The following is a 26,638-nucleotide window of genomic DNA, read 5'->3' as shown; positions in this document are numbered from 1 at the left end:
GAGGAGAGAGAGGGAGTGTGAGGAGAGAATGGGAGAGAGAGGGAGTGTGAGGGGAGAGTGACAAAGGGAGTGTGAGGAGAGAGTGTGAGGGGGAGAGAGGGAGTGTGAAGAGGGTGTGAGGAGAGTGTGGCAGAGTGAGGGAGTGTGAGAAGAGAGTGCCAGAGAGAGAGGGACTGTGAGGAGAGAGTGGCAAAGAGAGAGGGTGTATGAGGAGAGAGTGGGAGAGAGAGAGGGTGTGAGGAGAGAGTGGGAGAGATGGAGTGTGAGGAGAGAGTGGCAAAGAGAGTGGGAGAGAGAGGAGAGAGTGGGAGAGAGAGAGGGAGTGTGAGGGAAGAGTGGCAAAGGGAGAGGGAGTGTGAGGAGAGAGTGGCAAAAAGAGAGGGAGAGTGAGGAGAGTGGGAGTGCGCAACTGAGGAGAGTGGGAAAGTGAGAGGGAATGTGGAGAGAGTAGGAAAGAGAGAGAGAGAGTGGGAAAGTGAGTGGGAGTGAGGAGAGAGTGGGAGAGAGAGAGTGTGTGTGAGGGAAGAGTGGCAAAGGGAGAGGGAGTGTGAGGAGAGAGTGGCAAAAAGAGAGGGAGGGTGAGGAGAGAGTGGGAGAGAGAGAGAGAGAGAGTGGGAAAGTGAGAGGGAGCGTGAGGAGGGAGTGGGAGAGAGAGAGAGTGGAGTGTGAGGAGAGAGTGGGAAAGAGAGAGGGAGTGTGAGGAAAGAGCAAGGGAGTGTGAGGAGGGAATGGGAGAGAGAGAGGGACTGTGAGGAGAGAGTGGGAAAAAGAGGAGTGTGAGGAGAGAGTGGCAAAGAGAGAGGGTGTGAGGAGAGAGTGGGAGAGAGATGGAGTGTGAGGAGAGAGTGGCAAAGAGAGTGGGAGAGAGAGGTGAGAATGGGAGAGAGGGAGTGTGAGGAGAGAGGGAGTGTGAGGAGAGAGTGGCAAAGAGAGAGGGGGTGTGAGGAGAAAGTGGCAGAAAGAGAGGGAGTGTGAGGAGAGAGTGGGAGCGGTCAACTGTGAGGAGAAAGTGGGAAAGAGAGAGTGAGTGTGAGGAGAGAGGGAAAGAGAGAGCGAGTGTGAGGAAAGAGTGGGAGAGAGAGAGGGAGTCTGAGGAGAGACTGGGAGCAGGCAACTGTGAGGAGAGAGTGGGAAAGCGAGAGGGAGTGTGAGGAGAGAGTCGTAAAGTGAGTGGGAGAGAGGGAGTGTGAGGTAAGAGTGGGAGAGAGAGAGGGAGTGTGAGGAGAGAGAGAGAGAGGGAGGGTGAGGAGAGAGTGGGAAAGAGAGAGGGAGTGTGAGGAGAGAGTGGGAAAGAGAGAGGGAGTGTGAGGAGAGAGTGAGAGAGAGAGAGATGGAGTGTGAGGAGAGAGTGGCAGAGACAGGGACTGTGAGTACAGTGGCAAAGAGAGAGGGAGTGTGAGGAGGGAATGGGAGAGAAAGAGACTGTGAGGAGAGAGTGAGAAAGAGAGAGGGAGAGAGAGGGTGAGGAGAGAATGGCAAAGAGAGAGAGAGTGGGAGAGATGGGAGAGAGAGGGTGAGGAGAGAATGGGAGAGAGAGGGGGTGTGAGGAGAAAGTGGCAGAAAGAGGGAGTGTGAGGAGAGAGTGGCAGAGAGAGGGAGTGTGAGGAGAGAATGGGAGAGAGAGGGAGTGTGAGGGGAGAGTGACAAAGGGAGTGTGAGGAGAGAGTGTGAGGGGGAGAGAGGGAGTGTGAAGAGGGTGTGAGGAGAGTGTGGCAGAGTGAGGGAGTGTGAGGAGAGAGTGCCAGAGAGAGAGGGACTGTGAGGAGAGAGTGGCAAAGAGAGAGGGAGTATGAGGAGAGAGTGGGAGAGAGAGAGGGAGTGTGAGGAGAGAGTGGCAAAAAGAGAGGGAGAGTGAGGAGAGAGTGGGAGTGCGCAACTGAGGAGAGTGGGAAAGTGAGAGGGAGTGAGGAGAGAGTGGGAGAGAGAGAGTGTGTGTGAGGGAAGAGTGGCAAAGGGAGAGGGAGTGTGAGGAGAGAGTGGCAAAAAGAGAGGGAGGGTGAGGAGAGAGTGGGAGAGAGAGAGAGAGAGAGAGAGAGAGAGAGTGGGAAAGTGAGAGGGAGCGTGAGGAGGGAGTGGGAGAGAGAGAGAGGGAGCGTGAGGAGGAAGTGGGAGAGAGAGAGTGAGAGAGAGAGAGTGGAGTGTGAGGAGAGAGTGGGAAAGAGAGCGGGAGTGTGAGGAAAGAGCAAGGTAGTGTGAGGAGGGAATGGGAGAGAGAGAGGGACTGTGAGGAGAGAGTGGGAAAAAGAGGAGTGTGAGGAGAGAGTGGCAAAGAGAGAGGGTGTGAGGAGAGAGTGGGAGAGAGATGGAGTGTGAGGAGAGAGTGGCAAAGAGAGTGGGAGAGAGAGGAGAGAATGGGAGAGAGGGAGTGTGGGGAGAGAGGGAGTGTGAGGAGAGAGTGGCAAAGAGAGAGGGGGTGTGAGGAGAAAGTGGCAGAAAGAGAGGGAGTGTGAGGAGAGAGTGGTAAACAGAGAGGGAGAGAGTGGCAAAGGGAGATGGAGTGTGGGGAGAGAGAGAGGGAGTGAGGAGAGAGGGAGTGTGAGGAGAGTGTGACAGAGCGAGGGTGTGTGAGGATAGTGTGGCAGAGAGAGAGGGACTGTGAGGAGAGAGTGGCAAAGAGAGAGGGAGTATGAGGAGGGTATGAGGAGAGAGTGGCAGAGAGAGAGGGAGTGTGAGGGGAGAGTGGCAAAGAGAGAGGGAGTGTGAGGAGAAAGTGGCAGAGAGAGGGGGACTGTGAGGAGAGAGAGAGACTGTGAGCAAAGAGTGGGAGAGAGAGAGGGAATGTGAGGAGAGAGTGGCAAAGAGAGAGGGGGTGTGGGGGGGGAGTGTGAGGAGAGAGTGGCAGAGCGCGGGAGTGTGAGGAGAAAGTGGCAGAAAGAGAGGGTGTGTGAGGAGAGAGTGGCAAAGAGAGAGGTAGTGTGAGGAGAGAGAGACTGTGAGGAAAGAGTGGGAGAGAGAGAGGGAGTCTGAGGAGAGAGTGGCAAAGAGAGAGGTAGTGTGAGGAGAGAGTGGCAGAGCGCGGGAGTGTGAGGAGAAAGTGCCCAAGTATGTCCTGTCCACAAAAAGCAGGACAAATCCAACCCAGCTAGTTACCTCCCTACCTGTCTGCTCTCAATCATAGAAAAGTGATCGAAGGGGTCATTAACAGTGCTATCAAGCAGAACGTCTTCAGCAATAATCTGCTCACTGATGCTCAGTTTGTGTTCCACCAAGGCCACTCAGCTCCTGACCTCACTATAACCTTGGTCCAAACATGGACAAAATAGCTGAACTCCAGAGGTGAGGTGAGAATGACTGCCCTTGACATCAAGGCAGCATTTCACCAAGTATGGCATCAAGGAGCCCTAGTAAAACTGGAGTAAATGGGAATCTGGGGGGAAATCTCTCCGTGGGTTGGAGTCATGCCTAACACAAAGGAAATTAGTTGTGATTGTTACAGGTCAATCATCTCAGCTCCAGGACATCACTGCAGGGGTTCCTCAGGATAGTGTCCTCGGCCCAAACATCTTCAGCTGCTTCATCAATGACCTTCCTTCCATCATAAAGTCAGAAGTGGCGATGTGCAATCATCAGCGAACAATGTTCAGCACCATCCACGACTCCTGAGATAATGAAGCAGCTGGTGTCCAGATGCAGCAAGACCTGGACAACATCCAGGTTTGGGCTGATAAGTGGCAAGTAACATTTGCACCACACAGTGCCAGGCAATGACCATCTCAGACAAGAGAGCATCTAACCATCTGCCCCTAATGTTCAATGGAATTACCATCGCTGAAGCCCCCACTATCAACATCCTGGGGGTTACCATTGACCAGAAACTGAACTGGACCCAGCCACATAAATACTATGGCTAGGACTTCTGCAGTGAGTAACTCACCTCCTGACTCCCCAAAGCCTGTCCACCATCTACAAGGCACAATCAACCGTGTGATGGACTACTCTCCACTTGCCTGGATGAGTGCAGCTCCAACAACAGAAGCTCAAGAGGCTTGACACCATCCAGGACAAAGCAGCCCACTTGATTGGCCCCCCATCCACCACCTTCAACATTCACTGCCTTCACCACCAACGCACAGTGGCAGCAGTGTGTACCATCTACAAGATGCGCTGCAGCAACTCAGAAAAGCTCCTTCGACAGCAACTTTCAAACCCACGACCTCTACCGCCTCAAAGAACAAAGGCAGCAAATGCATGGGAACACCACCACCTGCAATTTCTCCTCCAAGCCACACACCATCCTGGCTTGGAACTATATCGCCGTTCCTTCACTGTCGCCAGGTCAAAATTCTGGAACTCCCTTCCTAACAGCATTGTGGGTGTACCTAAACACCAAGGACTGCAGCAGTTCAAGAAGGCAACTCACCATCACCTTCTCAAGGGCAATTCGGGATGTGCAATAAATGCTGGCCTAGCAATGCCCACATCCCATGGATGAATGAAAAAAAAGATTGTTAATGACAAGTTCAAATAGGTTTTACCCTCGTGTTCGTTCTTTCACCAACTGTCGTAAGCCTTGTCTGGTAGCTGTGTCCTTCAGGACTCGGCTGGTTTGGCCAATGGTGGTACTACCGATTCACTCTTGATGATGGACGTTGAAACCCACCCCCCATCCAGAGTATGTTCTGTGCCCTTCCTATATTTGGTGTTTCCTCCAAGTGATGTTCAACATGGAGGAGTACTGATGCATCAGTTGGGGGGGTGCAATTGTAGGTGGTGATCAGGAAGTTTTCATGCCCCATCGCCCGCCTGACATCCTTTCTTTCGACATCCGATTCCTCCAGAAAGCATGAATATAGGAAGATTTTTTGAGAGAAAATTGTGTTGCAGTTGTTTGGGGTGGTGGGGGGGGGAAGACTGCATCAGGACAATTAGCACAGAGACTTCCTAATATGTAAGTGACAGCAGCAAAAGAACAAAAAATACGAGGAAGACGGTTTAGAAGTGGATTGACAATTTGTAAATTTATTACTTCGTACTGGGATCGCGAAATGAATTTCTCTATAAAGGAGTCTAATGGAAAATACAATTCAGATATAACTTTATTCTCTGCACTGCAGTATTCTATTTTAGAGCTTCAAGCACCTCAGATTGGAATTATCTATCAACTGGTTTTTACCTTTTAAAAGAAAATAAATGTCACTTGTGCCAAAACAACAGCTAGTTGCTTTGTTTGTGAAAATACTCAAAAATATTTAGAAAGTTTATGATTTTTTTTCCCAGGTATCATTCAGCGCAACGGAAAGTTGTACAAAAAGATTGGGATAGTAAGAAATCTGCATACAAAACAATGGGTTTACCCAAAGTTGAGCCACCTTGTCCAAAACACCATCTGTTGAAGCATTCCAAGGAACAAAAGTTACCAGAAAGTAAGCCTCTGTTAAATATTGCAAGATATTTTATAACTGTAGTAACTAAAATTAATGTTTTAATAGCCTCTGTGTGATATTCAACACATACTTCTACGTCTGTTTTTTTTTAAAAGGTTCAACTCACTTTGAAGTGGAGGATCATTTCATGGGGTGCTAGACTGAAAGTTGGGAATCATTCCACAAGCTAACCAACAGCATGTGATTTTTCACCTATTAATTTTCCACATCGCTGGGTAGATACTAATGTAGCTGTACTGGAACAGCTAGGGTGCGGCTAGTTCTGGAGCACAGGTCTTCAGAACCAACCCTGGTTCAATGAAGAGTGCAGTAGAGCATGACAGAAGCAGCACTAGGCATATCTAAAAATGATGTCTGAGCCTAATGAAACTACAACACAGGACTACTTGTATGCCAAACAGCGGAAGCAGCAGGTGAGACAAGACTGACCGATCCCACAACCAACGGATCAGATCTAAGCTCTGCAGTCTTGCCACATCCAGTTGTGAATGGTGGTGGACAATTAAACAACTAACAGGAGGAGGAGGCTCCACAAAAATCCCCATCTTCAATGATGGGGGAGCCTAGCACATCAATGCTAATGATAAGGCTGAAGCATTTGCATCCATCTTCAGCCAGAAGTGCTGAGTGGATAATCCATCTCTGCCTCCTCCTGAGGTCTCCAGCATCACAGCTGCCAGTCTTCAGCCAATCCAATTCACTCCATGTGGTATCAAGAAACAGCTTAAGGCAATGGATACTGCAAAGGATATGGGCCCTGACAACATTCTGGTAATAGGACTGAAGACTTATGCTCCAGAGCTAGCTGCACCCCAGCCAAGCTGTTGCAGTTCAGCTACAATACTGGCATCTACCCGACAATGCGGAAAATTGCCCAAGCGTATCCTGTACACAAAAAGCAGGACAAATTCAACCCGGCCAATTACCGCCCCATCAGTCTACTCCCAATCATCATCAAAGTGATGGAAGGGGTCATTAACATTAACAGTGCTGTCAAGTGGCACTTCAACCTGCTCTCTGACGCTCTATTTGGGTTCTGCTAGGGCCACTCAGCTCTTGACCTCATTACAGCCTTGATCCAAACATGGACAAAAAGCTGAACTCCAGAGGCGAGGTGAGAGTGGCTGCCCTTGACCGAGTATGGCATCAAGGAGCCCTAGAAAAACTGGAGTCAATTGGAATCAGGGGGAAAACTCTCCATACCTAGCACAAAGGAAGTTAGTTGTGGTTGTTGGAGGTCAATCATCTCAGTCCCAGGACATCACTGCAGGGGTCCTTCAGGGTAGTGCCCTCGGCCCAACCACCTTCTGCTGCTTCATCAATTACCTTCCCTCCATCACAAGGTCAGAAGTGGGGATGTTCGCTGATGTTTGCACAATGTGCAGCACCATTCGCGACTCCTCAGATACTGAGGCAGTCCGTGTCCAGATGCAGCAAGACCTGGAAAACATCTGGGCTTGGGCTGATAAGTGGCAAGTAACATTTGCTCCACGACATCACTGCAGGAGTTCCTCAGGGTAGTGTCTTAGGCCCAAACATCTTCAGCTGCTTCATCAATGACCTTCCTTCAATCACAAGGTCAGAAGTGGAGATGTTCACTGATGATTGCATAATGTTCAGCACCATTCGTGACTCCTCAGATATTGAAGCAATATGTGTAGAATTGCAGCAAGACTTGAACAATATCCAGGCTTGGGCTGATACGTGGCAAGTAACATTCGCACCACACAAGTACCAGGCAATGACCATCTCCAACAAGACAGAATCTAACCATCTCCCCTTGATATTCAATGGCATTACCATCGCTGAATCCCCCACTATCAACATCCTAGGGCCCACCATTGACCAGAAACTGAACTGCAGTAGCCATATAAATACCGTGGCTACAAGAGCAGGTCAGAGGCTAGGAATCCTGCGGCGAGTAACTCACCTCCTGATTCCCCAAAGCCTGTCCACCATCGACAAGGCACAAGTCAGGAGTGTGATGGAATACTCTCCACTTGCCTGGATGGGTGCAGCTCCAACAACACTCAAGTAGCTCAACACCATTCAGGACAAAGCAGCCCGCTTGATTGGCACCCCGTCTACACACATTCACTCCCATCACCACCGACGTGCAGTGGCAGCAGTGTGTACCATCTACAAGATGCACTGCAGCAACGCACCAAGGTTCCTTAGACAGCACCTTCCAAACCCGCGACCTCTACCAACTAGAAAGACAAGGGCAGCAAATTCATGGGAACACCACTGCCAGCAAGTTCCCCTCCAAGTCACACACCATCCTGACTTGGAACTATATCGCCGTTCCTTCACTGTTGCTGGGTCAAAATCCTGGAACTCCCTTCCTAACAGCGCTGTGGGTGTACCTGGCCCACATGGACTGCAGCGGTTCAAGAAGCAGCTCACCACCACCTTCTCAAGGGCAATTAGGGATGGGCAATAAATGCTGGCCTGGCCAGCGACGCCCACATCCCGTGAATGAATTTAAAAAAAATTTTAATGTTTGGAAAATCACAGGCTGTATGCCTATGATGCACTCCTTGCTGGGAATGCGCAAGAGTGGATTCAGTCCATAACAAGGTTGGCTGAATTTTTTTTTTCCATTCATGGTGCTGCTGGCAAGGCCAGCATTTACTGCCCATCCCTAGTGTCAATTCTCAGTCCGCACTCTGGTGCTCTGTTGAAGTGATAGTTCTTCATTAATTAACCTAGACTGAGGGTGCCTTTCAATTTTGGTGGGGCTTATTGCATAAACCATCCATTTTATGCCCAAACCAATTTTTCTTTCCATGTGCTGTTATCCATTTAGGGTATCACAATTAAGTCTGATCCTCGCCATGTAACATTTAGATTCTGGAGTAAAGGGCAAAGATTCAGGAGGAGAGAGGGACACTGGAGAATGCAGTTTGGGAGAGAGAAGGAAAACGGGAGAGAAAGACACTGGGGAATGGGGTTCAGGGATCGGGGAAAAGGGTAAGGGAAGAAAGGGATACTGAGGAATGGGGAAGAACGGGAGAATGAAATGGGGATGAAGGAGAGAAGGGAAATTGGGGCCAATGAATGGTGGGGCTGAGGGGGAGAGAGAAGGGGCATACGGGGTCGGGGGAGAAAGTTGAAATAAGCGTCCGGGATCAGAATGGGTAGAAAGAGGAGAAATGGAGCTAGGACGAGAAAGCAGGAGAGGGGTCGGGTAATAGAATGCTAATGTGGGTCAGGTGAGAGGAACATAAGTAGGCCATTAAGCCCCTCAAGCCTTTTCTGCAATTCAATGAGATCATGGCTGATCTTTAACCTAACTCCATATGCTCGCCTTTGAAAGAGTGGGAAAGGGGGTCAGGTGGATAGGGGCAGATCAGATGGAAAGAGGGGGAATGGGGGTCAGGGGGTGAGGGTGACTGAGGAATGAGATGGGGGCTGGTGAGTTGAGGGGGAGAAAGAGAAGTATTCTGGGGAGTGGAGGGGTCATGGGTGAGTGGAATGGGGCTCAAGTGGAGAAAAGTGGGAGGGTAGGAAATGGGATCGGGGGAAAGGGAGTCTAAGGTTCGGGGGAATGAGGATCAGGTGGATTGGGGCTTGAGTGGGGAGGATGGAACATAGAGGCAACAGGGAATTTGCAGTGGGTGTGGGGCCAATATTTTTTTGCAGAGCCAGGAGCAGTAGCAGATGGAGTGGTGAATGGATGTGGCACTGACGGAGCAGCCAGAGATGGGTAAATAGGTTGTTTCCACTAGTGGGTGAATGGAGAACAAGGGGACAGAGACTGAGGATTCTCACTAGAAAACTGTTCATTGGGTCCAAGCTCAGGGAGTGGTTTAGAAATGTTGGTACTGAACTGAGTTTAGGACTGTGTGCTCTGTGAGAAGAACTCCAAATATTGTGCCCACTACTCTTTGTGCAATCTCTTGGTTTGGTTCAAGCCAGTCTGTGCTGGCTGATTTTGAAATATGACTGAGGCTTGGACTGCGAGAGATTGGCCCTGTAAAAAGTGGCATTAACTGGGGAGCTTTACTGCACCTTGTGCTAAAGTTAGCAGGTTATAGGATTACTACCAGTTACGGTTAGAATTTTGAGGCGTTACACCTATTACTAACAATTATATATAAGCTATCAATAAGTTAATCTATCACTGGTGGTTATGAGGTGAATTCAAGTGTTATTAGTATTACCATTAGTTATTGGTGCAATTGCAATAAGTTACTATTACCTACTGGTGGAATCAGGGTTCCTCCCACACTTCTGCTTTTTACTGATTTTCGTTCTCTTTACTCCAGGGGCGTAGGGAGCAATTGTAGTGACCCAACTACAACAGCTGAGATCAGCTAACTTAGCTTAAATTGGGGCCTTTATATTGCTTACTGCCACATCAGGCAGTGATGAAGAGCCAATTAGTGTTCCCAAATGGAGTGTTACTTGCAGGAATTTTCTGTAAATTCATTTGTTGCTCCATGGGTGAATGGGGCGATCCATCGTATGACATCTCTTTCTGCGCCGTTACTGAACAGTGGTAGTGGTCTCAAAGAAATCTGCAACCTAGATCATCTCAGGAACATAATCTGTTTCATTCCACAGGGAAACCTTACAAAGTCCCTGTAGAAGGAATAAAATCTTCTATCCCATCTGAAAGGCCAATAATGGGACATCACACCAAGAAAAACTTTGTTCAAGGCAATATAGTTGACGTTAAGATGTCAGTGCCCAGGAAACCTGTGCCCATCATTGTCGATACCAGAAGAGGAAATAAAATGTTATTGGAACCATCAGGGCTTCTTCCAACACTTCTGTACAGAAAGGTAGATACCAGCATTTGTGTGTTAATAGAGTGGAATTAATGTTTGCTGTCTTTCTATGAAGCTTTCATATCAACTTTTAAGTCCTTCACCAGATATAAAGGAAACTTCATATATGTTTATCATGCACCAAACATTTTCAGTCCCTTGAAAGAAAATAGTCTCTCTTCCAACTATTCAAGTATCCCATTCATCTGAAGCCATGCATCACCATGCCAATTTAAAATATCTGATGATATCATAAAACTTGATAAGTAATTTCTTCCCCTTATCCTTCAGATTATATTTCAGAAAGAACATGCTAGAAACTGGCACTGTATTGAAGCAGGGTCTTCAAAACTACTGACTTATCAGTTTAATAGCTGTAAAATATTCAAATCAACTTTTCACTAAACTTTGGTCAATTTAAGTAAAACATATAATCAACTTTCTGAAACAAGATACAGTTAATTTTAAAAAAATAACCAATGGGAATTTTCCATTTGAGTGTCTGTAGTTAATAATCTAATCCCAAAAAAGAGATTTGAGTAAATGAGTATCATTCCAAAAGTATGGACTTAAAAGAGAACTGTTTATGGGCAAGAATTAGGAATGGTAACATAAGAACTTAAGGTAAATACTTACAGCTGAAAAGTGTCATAAAATATTCATGTTTTAGATCAATTTGCAATTTTTTAAAAAAATCAAATTTGTGGGCTTTTGATAGAACAGTATATATTTTGTACACTGAATACTGAATCAAATTTGGTAGTATGACCTGTAACAGTAGAATCTTTTGCAGATCAACAACATATTTACATAAAAGCAAAATACTGCGGATGCTGGATATCTGAAATAAAAACAAGAAATGCTGGAAATACTCAGCAGGTCTGGCAGATCTGTGGAGAGAGAAGCAGAGTTAACGTTTCAGGTCAGTAAATCTTCTTCAGAACTAGCAAATAATAGAATGTAAAAGGTTATAAGCAAGAAAAGGGGGGGTGGGGCTAGAGATAACAAAGGAGAAGGTGTAAATAGGACAAGGTCACAGAATAGCTGACCAGAAGGTCGTGGAGCAAAGGCAAACAATATGTTAATGCTGTGTTGAAAGACAAAGCATTCGTACAGATAGGGCGTTAATGGACTGAAAATTGAACAGCCGCAAGTACAAACGTGAAAAAAAGTGGGTAATCAAACTGAGCAAACTAAGATGAAATAAAATAAACACAAAAAAAACAAGGAAAAAGAAAAAAATAACTAAAAATAAAAGTAAAATGGGGGGCCCGTCATGCTCTGAAATTATTGAACTCAATGCTCAGTCCGGCAGGCTGTAGTGTGCCTAATCGGTAAATGAGATGCTGTTCCCCAAGCTGGCGTTGATGTTCACTGGAACGCTGCAGCAATCCCAGGACAGAGATGTGAGCATGAGAGCAGGGGGGAGTGTTGAAATGGCAAGCAACCGGAAGCTCGGGGTCCTGCTTGCAGACTGAGCGGAGGTGTTCCGCAAAGCGGTCGCGCAGTCTGCATTTGGTCTCCCCAATGTAGAGGAGATCACTTTGTGAGCAGCGAATACAGTATGCTACATTGAAAGAAGTACAAGTAAATCGCTGCTTCATCTGAAAGGAGTGTTTGGGGCCTGGGATAGTGAGGAGAGAGGAGGTAAATGGACAGGTATTGCACCTCCTGCAATTGCAGGGGAAGGTGCCATGGGAAGGTGGGGGTAATGGAGGAGTGGACCAGGGTGTCACAGAGGGAACGATCCTTTCGGAATGCTGACAGGGGAAGGGAGAGGAAGATGCGTTTGGTAGTGGCATCATGCTGGAGGTGGCAGAAATGACGGAGGATGATCCTTTGGATATGGAGGCTGATGGGATGGAAAGTGAGGACAAGGGGGAACCCTGTCGTGCCATTTCAACACTCCCCCCTGCTCTCATGCTCACATCTCTGTCCTGGGATTGCTGCGGTATTGAAGTGAACATCAACGCAAGCTCGAGGAACAGCATCTCATTTACCAATTAGGCACACTACAGCCTGCCAGACTGAACATTGAGTTCAATAATTTCAGAGCATGACGGGCCCCCCATTTTACTTTCATTTTTAGTTATTTTTTTCTTTTTCCTGTTTTTTTTATAGATTTTTTTTGTGTTTATGTTATTTTATTTCCTCTTAGTTTGTTCAGTTTGCTTACCCACTGTTTCTTTTCATGTTTGTACTTGCAGCTGTTCAATTTTCAGTCCATTAACACCCTATCTGTACTAATGCTTTGTCTTTCAACACACCATTAACATATTGTTTGCCTTTGCTCCACGACCTTCTGGTCAGCTATTCTGTGACCTTGTCCTATTTACACCTTCTCCTTTTGTTATCTCTTGCCCCACCCCCGCTTTACTTGCTTATAACCTTTTACATTTCTAATATTTGCTAGTTCTGAAGAAGGGTTACTGACCTGAAACGTTAACTCTGCTTCTCTCTCCACAGATGCTGCCAGACCTGCTGAGTATTTCCAGCATTTCTTGTTTTTATAACATACTTACATAGTGCTTTTAAAGTAATAAAACATCACAAGGCGCTTCACAGGATTGTTACAAAGCAAAATGACACATTGAGCCACATAAGGTGATACAAGGGCAGATGGCTAAAAGCTTGGTCAAAGTGGTAGGTTTTAAGGAGCATCTTCAAGGAAGAAAGAGATAGAGAGGTGGAGAGATTTAGGCTGGATATTCCAGAACTTGGGGAACTTAGGCAGCTGAAGGCATGGCCACCAATGGTGGAGTAAATAAAATCAGGGATGCTCCAGAGGCCAGAATTAGATGAGTGCCGATATCTTGGAGGGGTGTGCAGCTGGAGGAGATTACAGAGGTAAAGAGAGGTGAGGCAGTGCTGGGACTTGAAAACAAGGATATGCTTAACCGGGAGCCAATGTAGGTCAGCAAACACTGGGGTCATAGGTGAATGGGATTGGTGCAAGTAATGAGATGGACAGCAGAGTTTTAGATGACCTCCTGGGAGACAACCCAGGAGTATGTTGGAATAGTCAAGTCTAATAGTCAAAGGCATGAATGAGGGTTTTGGCAGCAGATGAGGCAGGGACGAAGTCGGGCGATGTTACCAAGGCAATCTTAGCGATGGTGTGGATATGTGATCAGAAGCTCATCTCGGAGTCAAATATGATCCAAGGTTGTGAACAGTTTGGTTTAGTCTCAAACAGCTGCCAGGGAGAGGGATGGAGTCAGTAGCAAAGGAACAGAGTTTAGAACTGGCACCAAAGACAATGGTTTAACTCTTCCCAATATTTAATTGGAGGAAATTTCTGCTCATCCAGTACTGGATGTTAGATAAGCAGCCTGATAATTTAACAACAGTGGAGAAGTCAAGAGAGGTGGTGTTGAGGTAGAGCTGGGTGTTATAGGTGCACATGTGAAAACTAACACTGTGCTTTCAGATGATGTCCCTGAGGGGCAGCAAGTAGATGAGAAGTAGGAGAGGGCCAAGGATAGATCCTTGGGAGACATCAGAGATAACAGTGTGGAAATGGGAAGAAAAGCAACTGATAGTCTGGGTATAATTAGTTAGATAAGAATGGAACCAGGTGAGTAAAGTTCACCCAGTTAGATGACAGTGGAGAGGCATTGGAGGAGGATGCTCTGGTAAACTGTGTCAAAGGTTGAGAAGGAATAGTTTATCTTTGTCACAGTCACATAGGATGTCATTTGTGACTTTAATAAGAACTTTTTCAGTATTGTGGCAGAGGCGGAAACCTGATTGGAGGGATTTAAACATGGAGTTCCGGGAAAGATGGGCACGGATTTGGGAGGTGACAACATGTTCAAAGACTTTGGACAGGAAAGGGAGATTGGAGATGGGGCAGTAGTTTGCGAGGACGACGGGTCAAGGATTGCTTTTTTGTGGAGAGGATTGATGACAGCAGATTTAAAGAAAAGAGAAACTGCAAATGGAGAGAGAGAACCGTTAACAATATCAACTAACATGGGGACCCTAGGGTGGTTAGTTGGGTGGTCAATAGTTTAGTGGGAATAGGGTGTTACTGTATTGCTGATTACTTTTGGTAATTATTAAGTATGTAGGACGTTGTTCCTAGAGATTAAAGGGCTGATTTTCTTTTCCTGTGGTCTCTGTACCTGGGCACAAAACAGCCACCTAGTGACAAGTGGATTCAGATTGTTGAAGTCAGACAGATGCTCCCCCAGTGCAGACTTACCTCCTTCCAGGATTATTGCACATGTGGAAGAGGCCTATAGTAGCAGAAATGGCCACCAACATAAGGTCCTTCCAGTAGCTATCCAAAAGCTTGAGTATCAGGGATTATCCTGCAAAGCCTAAAAATGATACATATGTTATTAATGCCTCCGTGAGTGTGCTGGCTTCCCCTTTCTCATCCTTTTAATTAGAGAGGGACAGGGCACAGCATCTAAGACCCACTGTCCGGACTCCTTGAGCAGGTTCCTCACTAATGAACAGGGGTACATGAGTTTGGAAGGCAGGGACAGTTGAGGACTCTCTGTTCTGCTTCATTAAACCACTGCCCTTAGTCTATAGTCACTATTGATGCAGACACCCTACCCCTCAGGGAAAAGCTGCAGAAATTCTGGGACAACATGAAGTGGGTGGGGCTCTTGTAATGTGCGTGTCTACCCCTTTTACCAGTGCTTTATGCCGAGTGAATAAGCATTCCACAAAGCACAAGAAAATTAGTTCTTGGACGTGTAGGAAATTGAACTGGAGAGTGATGTATAGAATGAATTCTTTTGGTTGATATTGATGCACAGTGCTGGTTCTGTATGAGCATAATGTGATCAACAAGCAGTGGAACCCAGAAAAAGAGGCATTTATTTTTTCTGTTCTTCAAACCGATAACTTTGAAGGATCTTAATATATAAAGCTATTGGCATAACTTTCCATTACACTAATATTTCCATACATTGCAAGTGCAAGATCACTATAGGCAAAGTTGCAATGATTTATAATCTAAAATGCATCTTTTAAAGTGATTTCCTTAGATGAATTATTTGCTATGATTTGTCAGATTACCTGAAGTGATATTGAACGAATAGTACTTTAAGGTACAAGTTGCACATCATTCACTTAAATTAGAAGGTGTTGGAAAGTTGAGGGACACTCATGAAAAGCTGTTAGAAGAAATAAGAGATTTAAGAATACATTTTCTGAAAGGCTAACTTATTTAGATCAACATAGAAGTAGTGAACATAAAGTGTTCTCCAAATGTTAATTCGGTGGAACTAGTTTTCAAAGCATCAAGCAAATTTAGATAATGGTAAGTGCAAGGTGTTAGTTCGAAAATCTAGAAAGGAAACAGATAGCTAACAAACCAAGGTAGAGAATAGTTCGCAACCGATATACTTTGGAGATGGAACTGGAGCAGCACAGGGGAGACTGAACTGTTCAATACCACAGCTAACATACTATCCAAAGAGAGAGCTTGTATTTATTTATATAACCACTCAAAAGGCAGTCCCAGTACGATCTTGCAATGCAGACTGTGAACCAACTTTGAAAAATCTATGGTGCAATTTTGAACTACTAATTCTGTTGCACTAATATAATTCTTACTGCTTAATGCTGCACTATCAAAAGACTTAACGGGTTTGCTGTTGTGCTTGTTATGTACAGCCTGAAAATCTATGCGAAGTATTACTTATTTTCAAAGAACTATATTGCTACAATCGTCATTACTCAACCTTACAATAGCTGCTTTTATTCGTGTTCATGGCAGAAGATAGTTTTCATAAGCAGATCTGTGTCTATGTCTATTATCCCAGTTTTTACCTCCAACCAAGTGGGTATGTGTGGGCTGGTGCTTGAATAAGTAAGGTGCCATGGCAGAGTCAGTGAATCAGGAACAGGAGTGAATATTGTGGAGCTGTCAAATTTCTCAATGAGGTATACAAAGAACATTTATTTTAGCAGATTGCACTCTAAATTGTGAATAATGTGTGGCTGAGTAATGATGGGGGATTTTTCAAGTAACCAGAATGTCTGAAAACCGTATACACTCAGCACTATATGCAATTTATCTCATTACCGTCTTGAAGCTGACAGCTCTCTCCTACTTCTCCAGCTACCTCTTTGTGATTTGTCTGCGAGGAACTCGAGCTTCCTCCTCATGTCTGCTCAGGCCTGATGGTTCCCATTTTTCCAGAAATGGCACTAGTTTGTCTACGACAGTGCACATGCTTCTCCTCTGCAAAGAACACAAAGAGTTAGGCAGGCTACTAACTAACTCATAATTTAATTTCACCCAGATGTTTGCAGACATTCCATTGTAATAATTTATTTCATATACAGGAAATGCAACAACCTCTTCGCTTTTCGCAAACACTATAGAAAATATGATGTGGGATAATGGAATGGAGAAGAGGGTTGTGTTGCTGCTGGGGTGATAAGGTTGTCAATGTGTAACAACCTTGGCTTATGGCTAGCACTTTTGCCTCTGAATCAGAAGATCATGGATTCAAGAGTCACTCCGGAGAGTTGAGCTCTTAATCTATGCCAGGTGCCATCTTTTGAACAAGACATCAAACCAAGTTTGCTCTGTTCAGTGGATGCAAAAGATTCCTTTTTTTTTCAGAGAGATAAAGCACTGAAACAGGCCCTTCGGCCCACCGAGTCTGTGCTGACCAAGAACCACCCATTTATACTAACCCTACAGTAATCCCATATTCCCTACCACCTACCTACACTAGGGGCAATTTACAATGGCCAATTTACCTATCACCTGCAAGTCTTTGGCAGTGGGAGGAAACCGGAGCACCCGGAGAAAACCCACGCGGTCACAGGGAGAACTTGCAAACAGGCAGTACCCAGAATTGAACCCAGGTCCCTGGAGTTGTGAGGCTGCGGTGCTAACCACTGCGCCGCCCTGTCAAAGAAGTTGTTGTCCTGGCTAGTATTTATTTCTCAATCTGCATCACTAAATGGATAATCTGGTCAATTATCTCAATGCTCTTTGTGGAATCTTGCTGTGTGCAAATTGGCTACCATGTTTCCCGACATTACAGTAGTGACTGCACTTCAAAAATACTTCATTGGAATGTCCTGAAGTTGTGAGACAGTATATAAATGCAACATTTTTCTTGATTTCATTAATAACTGTCTCATTCTGCTCTCTTACACTTTGTGATCCTAGGTGGTGTGAAAATGAGTTATGCTTCTAGCATCTGTGCAATCTACTAATGCATTCAGTAACCTTGGCCATTTCCCGACAAACTTCCTGAATCTCCTTTTTAAAAGTTTTTTTTTATGGTTGCCAAAGAGTCTTTCTGCTCTTACCCTAATCCTTGCCACTATGAGTGAAATTTTATCTTGACAGACCCACGCACGGCAGGGAGGCCAGTGGTCGGTCAGAAACCTGTTGGTAATTGAAGCAGGCTTTGCCGTGGCTCTCTAACTCAGCCATAGCATTAGCATCCTGCTTCCAGGTTTTCACAGAGTGCAGGTGTGATGAAAACTCTCTATTTAAAGGGATCCCAGCAGGAGTCAGAATGGCGGCAGGAACAGTTGCTCATAAAGGATACTAGAGGCAAGGACATAGAAAGAAGACGTGGGAAAGTTGCCCCCCGCCCCCCAACCCCCTGCACTGATCTCTGACTCTTCCCTGGAGCTTATGCTGGAGCAGTTAGGGCCAGAAGGGATGTGCTCTTTACTCTGGGAAAGAGGAAGAGGCTAGCCACCCAAATTGAACAGGCATGGCTGGTAGTAGCAGAGGCTGTCAGCAGCAGGGGTGTGGTGCCCAGGACCTGGATGCAGTGTCAGAAAAGATTTAATGACCTCATTAGGTTAGGAAAAGTAAGTGGCAGTACCACTTTCAGATGACATCCATCACTCTCTGTCATCCCTAGCGTTCTCCTGCACAGCACTGCTCTGACCAATGCAGCTTGCAGTTCCACATGGTCCTTTCTCTCCAGGTATCTCCTCAAATCTCTATCTGAACTGCGAACACTCTCACTCACCCTCATCTTTTTGCCATCTTGCACCCATTCCTCACAGTCACCCTGCTCAAATGTTCTCATTCCATCCTCAACACTTCTCAGACTCATAACTCTTTTCTTCCTCACATTACAGAAGAGAGCACACAACTCAAGGGAGAGGCAGAGAACCAGGGGTAGACCTACAGCCATAGCCACCCTTACTGCATTGGAGGAGGATGCCTTGGAGATCAGCAGGGTGGCACACACATTAGGCATCAGCAGTAGAGAGATGGGGGTGGCATACAGAGCTGATGATAGAATTAGATATGACACTGCCACTTGGCACTTAACAGTCATTCATGTTGAATTGAAGTCACCACTAACAGAAATGTCATGATATGCACTATATTGAGTTTACGAACAAATGAATTACGAGGAGGAGTAGGCCACTCGGCCCTTCAAGCCTGCTCCGCCATTCAATAAGTTCATGGCTGAACTGATCACTCCAGATTTCTACCTACCCCGATAACCTTTCACCCCTTGCTTATCAAGAATCTATTTACCTCTGCCTTAACAATATTCAAAGACTCTGCTTCCACCGCCTGTTGAAGAAGAGAATTCCAAAGACTTACAACCTTCTGAGAGAAAAAAATTCTCCTCATCTCTGTCTTAAATGGGCGACCCCCTTATTTTTAGTTCCAGTTTAGTTGTAGATACTCCCACAAGGGGAAACATCCTTTCCACATCCACCCTGCCAAGACCCCTCAGGATCTTATATGTTTCAAAGAACAAAGAACAGTACAGCACAGGAACAGGCCATTCGGCCCTCCAAGCCTGCGCTGATCTTGATGCCTGCCTAAACTAAAACTTTCTGCACATCCGGGGACCGTATCCTTCTATTCCCATCCTATTCATGTATTTGTCAAGATGCCTCTTAAACGTCATTATCGTACCTGCTTCCACCACCTTCCCCAGCAGCAAGTTCCAGGCACTCACCACCCTCTGTGTAAAGAACTTGCCTCGCACATCCCCTCTAAACTTTGTCCCTCTCACCATAAACCTATGTCCCCTAGTAACTGACTCTTCCACCCTGGGAAAAAGCTTCTGATTATCCACTCTGTCCATGCCGCTTATAACTTTGTAAACCTCTATCATGTCACCCCTCCACCTCTGTCGTTCCAGTAAAAATAATCCAAGTTTATCCAACCTCAACTCATAGCTAATACCCTCCAGACCAGGCGACAACCTGGTAAACCGCTTCTGTACCCTCTCCAAAGCCTCCACGTCCTTCTGGTAGTGTGGCGACCAGAATTGCATGCAATATTCTAAGTGTGGCCTAACTAAAGTTCTGTACAGTTGCAGCATGACTTGCCAATTTTTATACTCTATGCCCCGACCGATGAAGGCAAGCATGCCGTATGCCTTCTTGACTACCTTATCCACCTGCGTTGCCACTTTCAGTGACCTGTGGACCTGTACGCCCAGATCTCTCTGCCTGTCAATACTCCTAAGGGTTCTGCCATTTACTGTATACTTCCCACCTGCATTAGATCTTCCAAAATGCATTACCTCACATTTGTCCAGATTAAACTCCATCTGCCATTTCTCCGCCCAAATCTCCAACCGATCTATATCCTGCTGTATCCTCTGACAATCCTCATCACTATCCGCAACTCCACCAACCTTTGTGTCGTCCGCAAACGTACTAATCAGACCAGCTACATTTTCCTCCAAATCATTTATATATACTACAAAGAGCAAAGGTCCCAGCACTGATCCCTGCGGAACACCACTAGTCACAGCCCTCCATTCAGAAAAGCACCCTTCCACTGCTACCCTCTGTCTTCTATGACTCAGCCAGTTCTGTATTCATCTTGCCAGCTCACCTCTGATCCCGTGTGACTTCACCTTTAGTACCAGTGTGCCATGAGGGACCTTGTCAAAGGCTTTACTGAAGTCCATATAGATAACATCCACTGCCCTTCCTTCATCAATCATCTTTGTCACTTCCTCAAAAAACTCATCAAATTAGTGATACACGACCTCCCCTTCACAAAACCATGCTGCCTCTCGTTAATATGTTTGTTTGTTTCCAAATGGGAGTAAATCCTATCCCGAAGAATCCTCTCTAATAATTTCCCTACCACTGATGTAAGGCTCACCGGCCTATAATTTCCTGGATTATCCTTGCTACCCTTCTTAAATAAAGGAACAACATTGGCTATTCTCCAGTCGTCTGGGACCTCACCTGTCGCCAATGAGGATACAAAGATTCCTGTCAAGGCTCCAGCAATTTCTTCCCTTGCCACCCTCAGTATTCTGGGGTAGATCCCTTCAGGCCCTGGGGACTTATCTACCTTAATGCTTTGCAAGACGCCTAACATCTCCTCCTTTTTGATAACGACATGACTGAGACTATCTACACTCCCTTCCCTAGGCTCATCATCCACCAAGTCCTTCTCTTTGGTGAATACTGATGCAAAGTACTCATTTAGTACCTTGCCCATTTCCTCTGGCTCCTCACATAGATTCCCTTCTCTGGCCTTGAGCGGGCCAATCCTTTCCCTAGTTACCCTCTTGCTCTTTATATATGTATAAAAAGCCTTGGGATTATCCTTAATCCTGTTCGCCAATGACTTTTCATGACCCTTTTTAGCCCTCCTGATTCCTTGCTTAAGTTCCTTTCTACTGTCTTTATATTCCTCAAGGGATTTGTCTGTTCCGAGCCTTCCAGCCCTTACGAATGCTTCCTTTTTCTTTTTGACGAGGTTCACAATATCCAGCGTTATCCAAGGTTCCCGAAACTTGCCAAACTTATCCTTCTTCCTCACAGGAACATGCTGGTCCTGGATTCTAATCAACTGACATTTGAAAGACTCCCACATTTCAGATGTTGATTTACCCTCAAACAGCCGCCCCCAATCTAAATTCTTCAGTTCCTGCCTAATATTGTTATAATTAGCCTTCCCCCAATTTAGCACCTTCACCCGAGGACTACTCTTATCCTTATCCACAAGTATCTTAAAACTTATGGAATTATGGTCATTGTTCCCGAAATGCTCCCCTACTGAAACTTCGACCACCTGGCCGGGCTCATTCCCCAATACCAGGTCCAGTATGGCCCCATCCCTCGTTGGACTATCTACATATTGTTTCAAGAAGCCCTCCTGGATGCTCCTTACAAATTCTGCCCCATCTAAGCCCCTAGCACTAAGTGAGTCCCAGTCAATATAGGGGAAGTTAAAATCACCCACCACTACAACCCTGTTACCTTTTACATCTTTCCAAAATCTGTCTACATATCTGCTCCTCCACCTCCCGCTGGCTGTTGGGACGCCTGTAGAAAACCCCCAACATCGTGACCGCACCCTTCCTATTCCTGAGCTCCACCCATATTGCCTCGCTGCACGACCCCTCAGAGGTGTCCTCCCGCAGTACAGCTGTGATATTCTCCTTAACAAGTAATGCAACTCCCCCACCCCTTTTCCACCCCCTCTATCCCGCCTGAAGCTTCTAAATCCTGGAACATTTAGCTGCCAATCCTGTCCTTCCCTCAACCAAGTCTGTGTAATAGCAACAACATCATAGTTCCAAGTACTAATCCAAGCTCTTAGTTCATCTGCCTTACCTGTTATACTTTTCGCATTGAAACAAATGCACTTCAGACCACCAGTCCCGCTGTGCTCCGCAACATCTCCCTGCCTGCTCTTCCTCTTAGTCTTACTGGCCTTATTTACTAGTTCCCCCTCATTTATTTCACTTGCTGTCATACTGCTCTGGTTCCCACCCCCCTGCCACACTAGTTTAAACCCTCCCGAGTGACACTAGCAAACCTCGCAGCCAGGATATTTGTGCCCCTCCAGTTCAGATGCAACCCTTCCTTCTTGTCGAGGTCCTATCTGTCCCTGAAGAGATCCCAATGGTCCAGATATCTGAAACCCTCCCTTCTACACCAGCTGTTCAGCCACGTGTTTAGCTGCACTATCTTCCTATTTCTAGCCTCACTGGCACGTGGCACAGGGAGTAATCCAGAAATTACAACCCTCGAGGTCCTGTCTTTTAACTTTCTATCTAACTCCCTAAACTCCCCCTGCGGGACCTAGTCACTCTTTCTGCCTATGTCATTGGTACCGATGTGTACCACAACCTCTGGCTGTTCACCCTCCCCCTTCAGAATGCCCCCTGTCTGTTCAGAGACATCCTTGACCCTGGCACCAGGGAGGCAACATACCATCCTGGAGTCTCTTTCACGTCCACAGAAGCGCCTATCTGTGCCCCTGACTATAGAGTCCCCTATAACTATTGCTCTTCTGCGCTTTGTCCCTCCCTGCTGAACAACAGTGCCAGCCATGGTGCCACTACTCTGGCTGCTGCTGTTTTCCCCTGATAGGCCATCCCCCCCCAACAGTATCCAAAACGGTATTCTTGTTAGAGAGGGGGATAGCCACAAGTTGCCTCTTAAGCTTTAAATTCCAGCGGATACAAGCCTAGCCTGTCCAATCATTCCTCGTAAGACAGCCCGCCCATTCCAGGTATTAGTCTAGTAAACCTTCTCTGTACTGCCTCCATCGCATTTACATCTTTCCTTAAATAAGGAGACCAATACTGTACACAGTACTCCAGATGTGGTCTCACCAATGCCCTGTATAGCTGAAGCAAAATCTCCCTACTTTTGTATTCAATTCCCCTCGCAATAAACAATAACATTCAATTAGCTTTCCTAATTACGTGCTGTACCTGCGTACCAACCTTTTGCGATTCATGCACTAGAACACCCAGATCCCTCTGCATCTCAGAGTTCTGCAATCTCTCACCATTTAGATAATATGCTTCTTTTTTATTCTTCCTGCCAAAGTGGACAATTTCCCACTTTCCCACATTATACTCCATTTGCCAGGTCTTTGCCTACTCACTTAACCTATTTATACCCTTATGTTCTCTTCACAAGTTACTTTCCGACCTATCTTTGTGTCATCAGCAAATTTAGCAACCATACCTTCGGTCCCTTCATCTAAGTCATTTTTATCAATTGTAAAAAGTTGAGTCCCCAGCACAGATCCCTGTGTCGCACCACTTGTTAAAATTTGCCAACCAGTTCCTGTTAGCTAGCCAATCTTTTATCCATGCCAATATGTTACCTCCTACACCATGAGCTTTTATTTTCTGCAATAACCTTTGATGTGGCACCTTATCAAAAGCCTTCTGGAAATCTAAGTACAATACCTCCACTGGTTCTCTTTCATACTCAGCACATGTAACTCCCTCAAAGAACTCCAATAAATTGGTTAAACATGATTTCCCTTTCACAAGACCATGTTGATACTGCCTGATTACCTTGAATTTTTCTAAATGCCCTGCTATAATGTCTTTAATAACAACTTCTACCATTTTCCCTATGACAGATGTTAAGCTAACTGGCCTGTAGTTTCCTGCTTTCTGTCTCTCTTCCTCTTTGAATAAAAGAGTTACATTCACTATTTTCCAATCTAAAGGAACTTTCTCCAAATCTAGGGAATTTTGGAAAATTAAAACTAACACATCAACTATCTCACTAGCCAATTCTTTTAACACCCTCGGATGCAGTCCATCAGGACCCGGGACTTGTCAGCCCAGAGCACCAACAATTTGTTCAGTAGAGTTTGTATGCTTTCGCCATGTCAGCACTAATTTATATCTTTGATCTCCCACGTGCCCTTCAAAGGTGACTGAGAAGCTGATGAGATTTTTTAGATTAGATTAGAGATACAGCACTGAAACAGGCCCTTCGGCCCACCGAGTCTGTGCCGAACATCAACCACCCATTTATACTAATCCTACACTAATCCCATATTCCTACCAAACATCCCCACCTGTCCCTATATTTCCCTACCACCTACCTATACTCGTGACAATTTATAATGGCCAATTTACCTATCAACCTGCAAGTCTTTTGGCTTGTGGGAGGAAACCGGAGCACCCGGAGAAAACCCACGCAGACACAGGGAGAACTTGCAAACTCCACACAGGCAGTACCCGGAATCGAACTCAGGTCCCTGGAGCTGTGAGGCTGCGGTGCTAACCACTGCGCCACTGTGCCGCCCCAAGGAGGAATGAGGGAGGAGGCCAGCAGGCTGGCGATGCACTGTCACATGACCCATGTGCACCCTCCATCAGTGAAAATACACTCACCTCGGTGCATACTGGAGTAGAGATAGTTAGGCTGTCACATGGTGAGATTCACATCACATGTGAGCAGAGGTGGGCGCTGTAGACAAGGGCAGCGCCCTTGGAGGGCACAGGACACTCCAAGCTCTGCTCACTTGAACGTAGATGACAAACCTCGGGGGTCATTCATGAAAAGGAACTTGTGGAGCAGGAGCAGGAAATGTGTATTCTTCAGTCAGCATTTCCAAAGGCAGTGTGCACCCTTGGACAGAAATTGGAGGAGTCCATCTTTAGCATGAGTGCCGTGATGCCGCAGGTATTTGCATTAATGTTCACCTCCAAGGAAAGAGTGGCCACTTGCATGGAGAATCAGACGTAGCAGGCCACCGAGTGCATGTTGGCCCAGACCAATGGCCTCCACACTCTGTTACTTTACACAGTTTGGAACAAAGCCTCAGCTGGTTGGCTCAACACCTTACTAGGATGTAGCCAAGTGTTCTCTAGCTCCAGGCTAGCGGGAACATGAGTCTGTATACTCAGTGCTGGGGGATATCACCTCCTTTGAGCTGGAGCTCTGTCACCATCCAGCATCCATGCCCTCTGTCCTGTGGAGCGGTTGGTGGCTGCGGAGAAGGCAGCTACTGCTAGTGTTGTTGCTGTTCCTGGTGCTGCTGGTTCTCTTGCTGTTGTGGCTCCTGGTGCTGGTATGGCTTTTCCTGCTGTGCCTCACGAAAAGTCCAGGCTAAGGCTGCATAAGTGGTTCCCATGATGCAGTGAAGGCTGACAGTAGGAAAGTTGAAATGAAGGTGAGTATACTCCAAGGTAATTGAAAGTACTTTCAAAAAGTTTTAAATGACTCTCAAAGCAGTGAAATCATACCCTCAGAACAAATCCTGCAAGCACAAGCCTTTCACTCAGGCTGGCCACAAGCTTTGCGATTTCACTCTTTGACTTCCCAGCATGTGAATTTCATTGTTCAATACATGCCAAAAGACTTGCAGGTTGATAGGTAAATTGGCCATTATAATTTGCCCCTAGTATAGGTAGGTGGTAGGGAAATATAGGGACAGGTGGAGATGTGGTAGGAATATGGAATTAGTGTAGGATTAGTATAAATGGGTGGTTGATGGTCGGCACAGACTCGGTGGGCTGAAGGGCCTGTTTCAGTGCTGTATTTCTAACTAACTTAAAAAAAAAATCCCTGCAGTGCTCTCGCCTTGTGGACCTTGGCAAGTTCCACATAGCTCAGGAAACCCATGCGCTGGCTGCTGAAGCTAATTGCCTCTTTGAATATTTTAATTACTTACCCAGCAGCTCCGCTGGGATACCGTGCTCACATGCAAACCCACCTGGTTTAAACCAGGAAGTGGACAGGATCATGTCGGGTTCCCAACCTAACACTACTTTTTCAGGGTTTTAACACCACCCACCCGCTCCCCCACCCCCCCCCCCCCCCAACACCTCCACATCCCCCGCTCCCTCCCATAACACCCGAACCTGCCTCCCCTTAGCTGTTAAATTCTGCCCTATCATTCCACCACAGCTTCAGAAAATCCTGGGTTTCAGCCATACTGACCCGACTGATAACACCTCTCACACCCCCCACCCCACCTTCTGCCATTGCACTTGTTACTTGAGCTGTAGCTCCAAGTTGCAATTTAACATTGGCAAAGGCACTGAGTGTCTCTAAGCTTAATATATCTTCTTAAGTTCATGGAACATGAAACAAAAGCTACACCAAGTGTGTAATTAGTTCAATCTGCTATATATGACCCTCTATCCTCTTCACTTTCTTTCTCTTATGCATACACAAACTCAAAGTAAACTTAACCTAAATTAAGCTAGTGAGAAATGATCTTGGCTCGGAAGATCAAGATGTAGAATCAGTTTGGGTGGAGATAAGAAACAGCAAAGAAAAGTCACTGGTGGGAGTAATTTATAGGCCCCCTTATAGTAGCTACACTGTAGAACAGAATATAACTCAAGAAATAATGGGTACTGTCAGGCAAACCTGCCAAGAATGAGGAAAATTAATTTTGCCACATGAACATTGATTTTGGACTGTTGTTGGCGAAGAAAGAACTTGCTTTAAAAAACAATTGGAGACTTTGGCTGGAGAGAGAAATTAGCATATCAACAGACAGTACTTCTTAAGGGCAAAGAGGCTATTCCCTGCTCCAATTTAATCCACAATAGACTTTTGATTACCAGACATTGAAGGTGGAAAGGCTAGCATTCCAGGTTAACTGCTAAGATGGCCGAATACACAAACAGACATGGTCGGACCGATTTGGGTCACGTGACTGTTGGAGTTTTTTGAATTTGAACTGCCAACAAGGAATTTGAAATCTGAAAACTGTTTGTCCTGGACTGGAAAAGACCTCTCTCCTGTCTGCTCTCA

General features: G+C 46.0%; 1 protein-coding gene across 9 annotated transcripts in view; it reads left to right on the top strand.

The window, feature by feature from the left end:
• enkur (enkurin, TRPC channel interacting protein) overlaps positions 1–26,638 on the top strand; it is a 366,880-nt gene that overhangs the window by 277,923 nt on the left and 62,319 nt on the right. For all 9 annotated transcript variants that reach the window (XR_010969132.1, XM_068013894.1, XM_068013868.1 and 6 more), the window contains exons 3-4: positions 5,218–5,363; positions 9,954–10,174. Coding sequence is in view for 8 of the 9 variants with exons in the window: in XM_068013894.1 (XP_067869995.1) it covers positions 5,285–5,363; positions 9,954–10,174 (300 nt within the window). In the remaining variant the exon portion in view is untranslated. The remainder of the gene's footprint in view (positions 1–5,217; positions 5,364–9,953; positions 10,175–26,638) is intronic.

This window comes from Heterodontus francisci, chromosome 2 (genome assembly GCF_036365525.1).
Source record: "Heterodontus francisci isolate sHetFra1 chromosome 2, sHetFra1.hap1, whole genome shotgun sequence".
In the NCBI taxonomy this organism is placed as follows: domain Eukaryota; kingdom Metazoa; phylum Chordata; class Chondrichthyes; order Heterodontiformes; family Heterodontidae; genus Heterodontus; species Heterodontus francisci.
The sequence above is the reverse complement of the archived record's forward strand: the minus strand, read 5'-3'. Positions and strand labels throughout refer to the sequence as shown.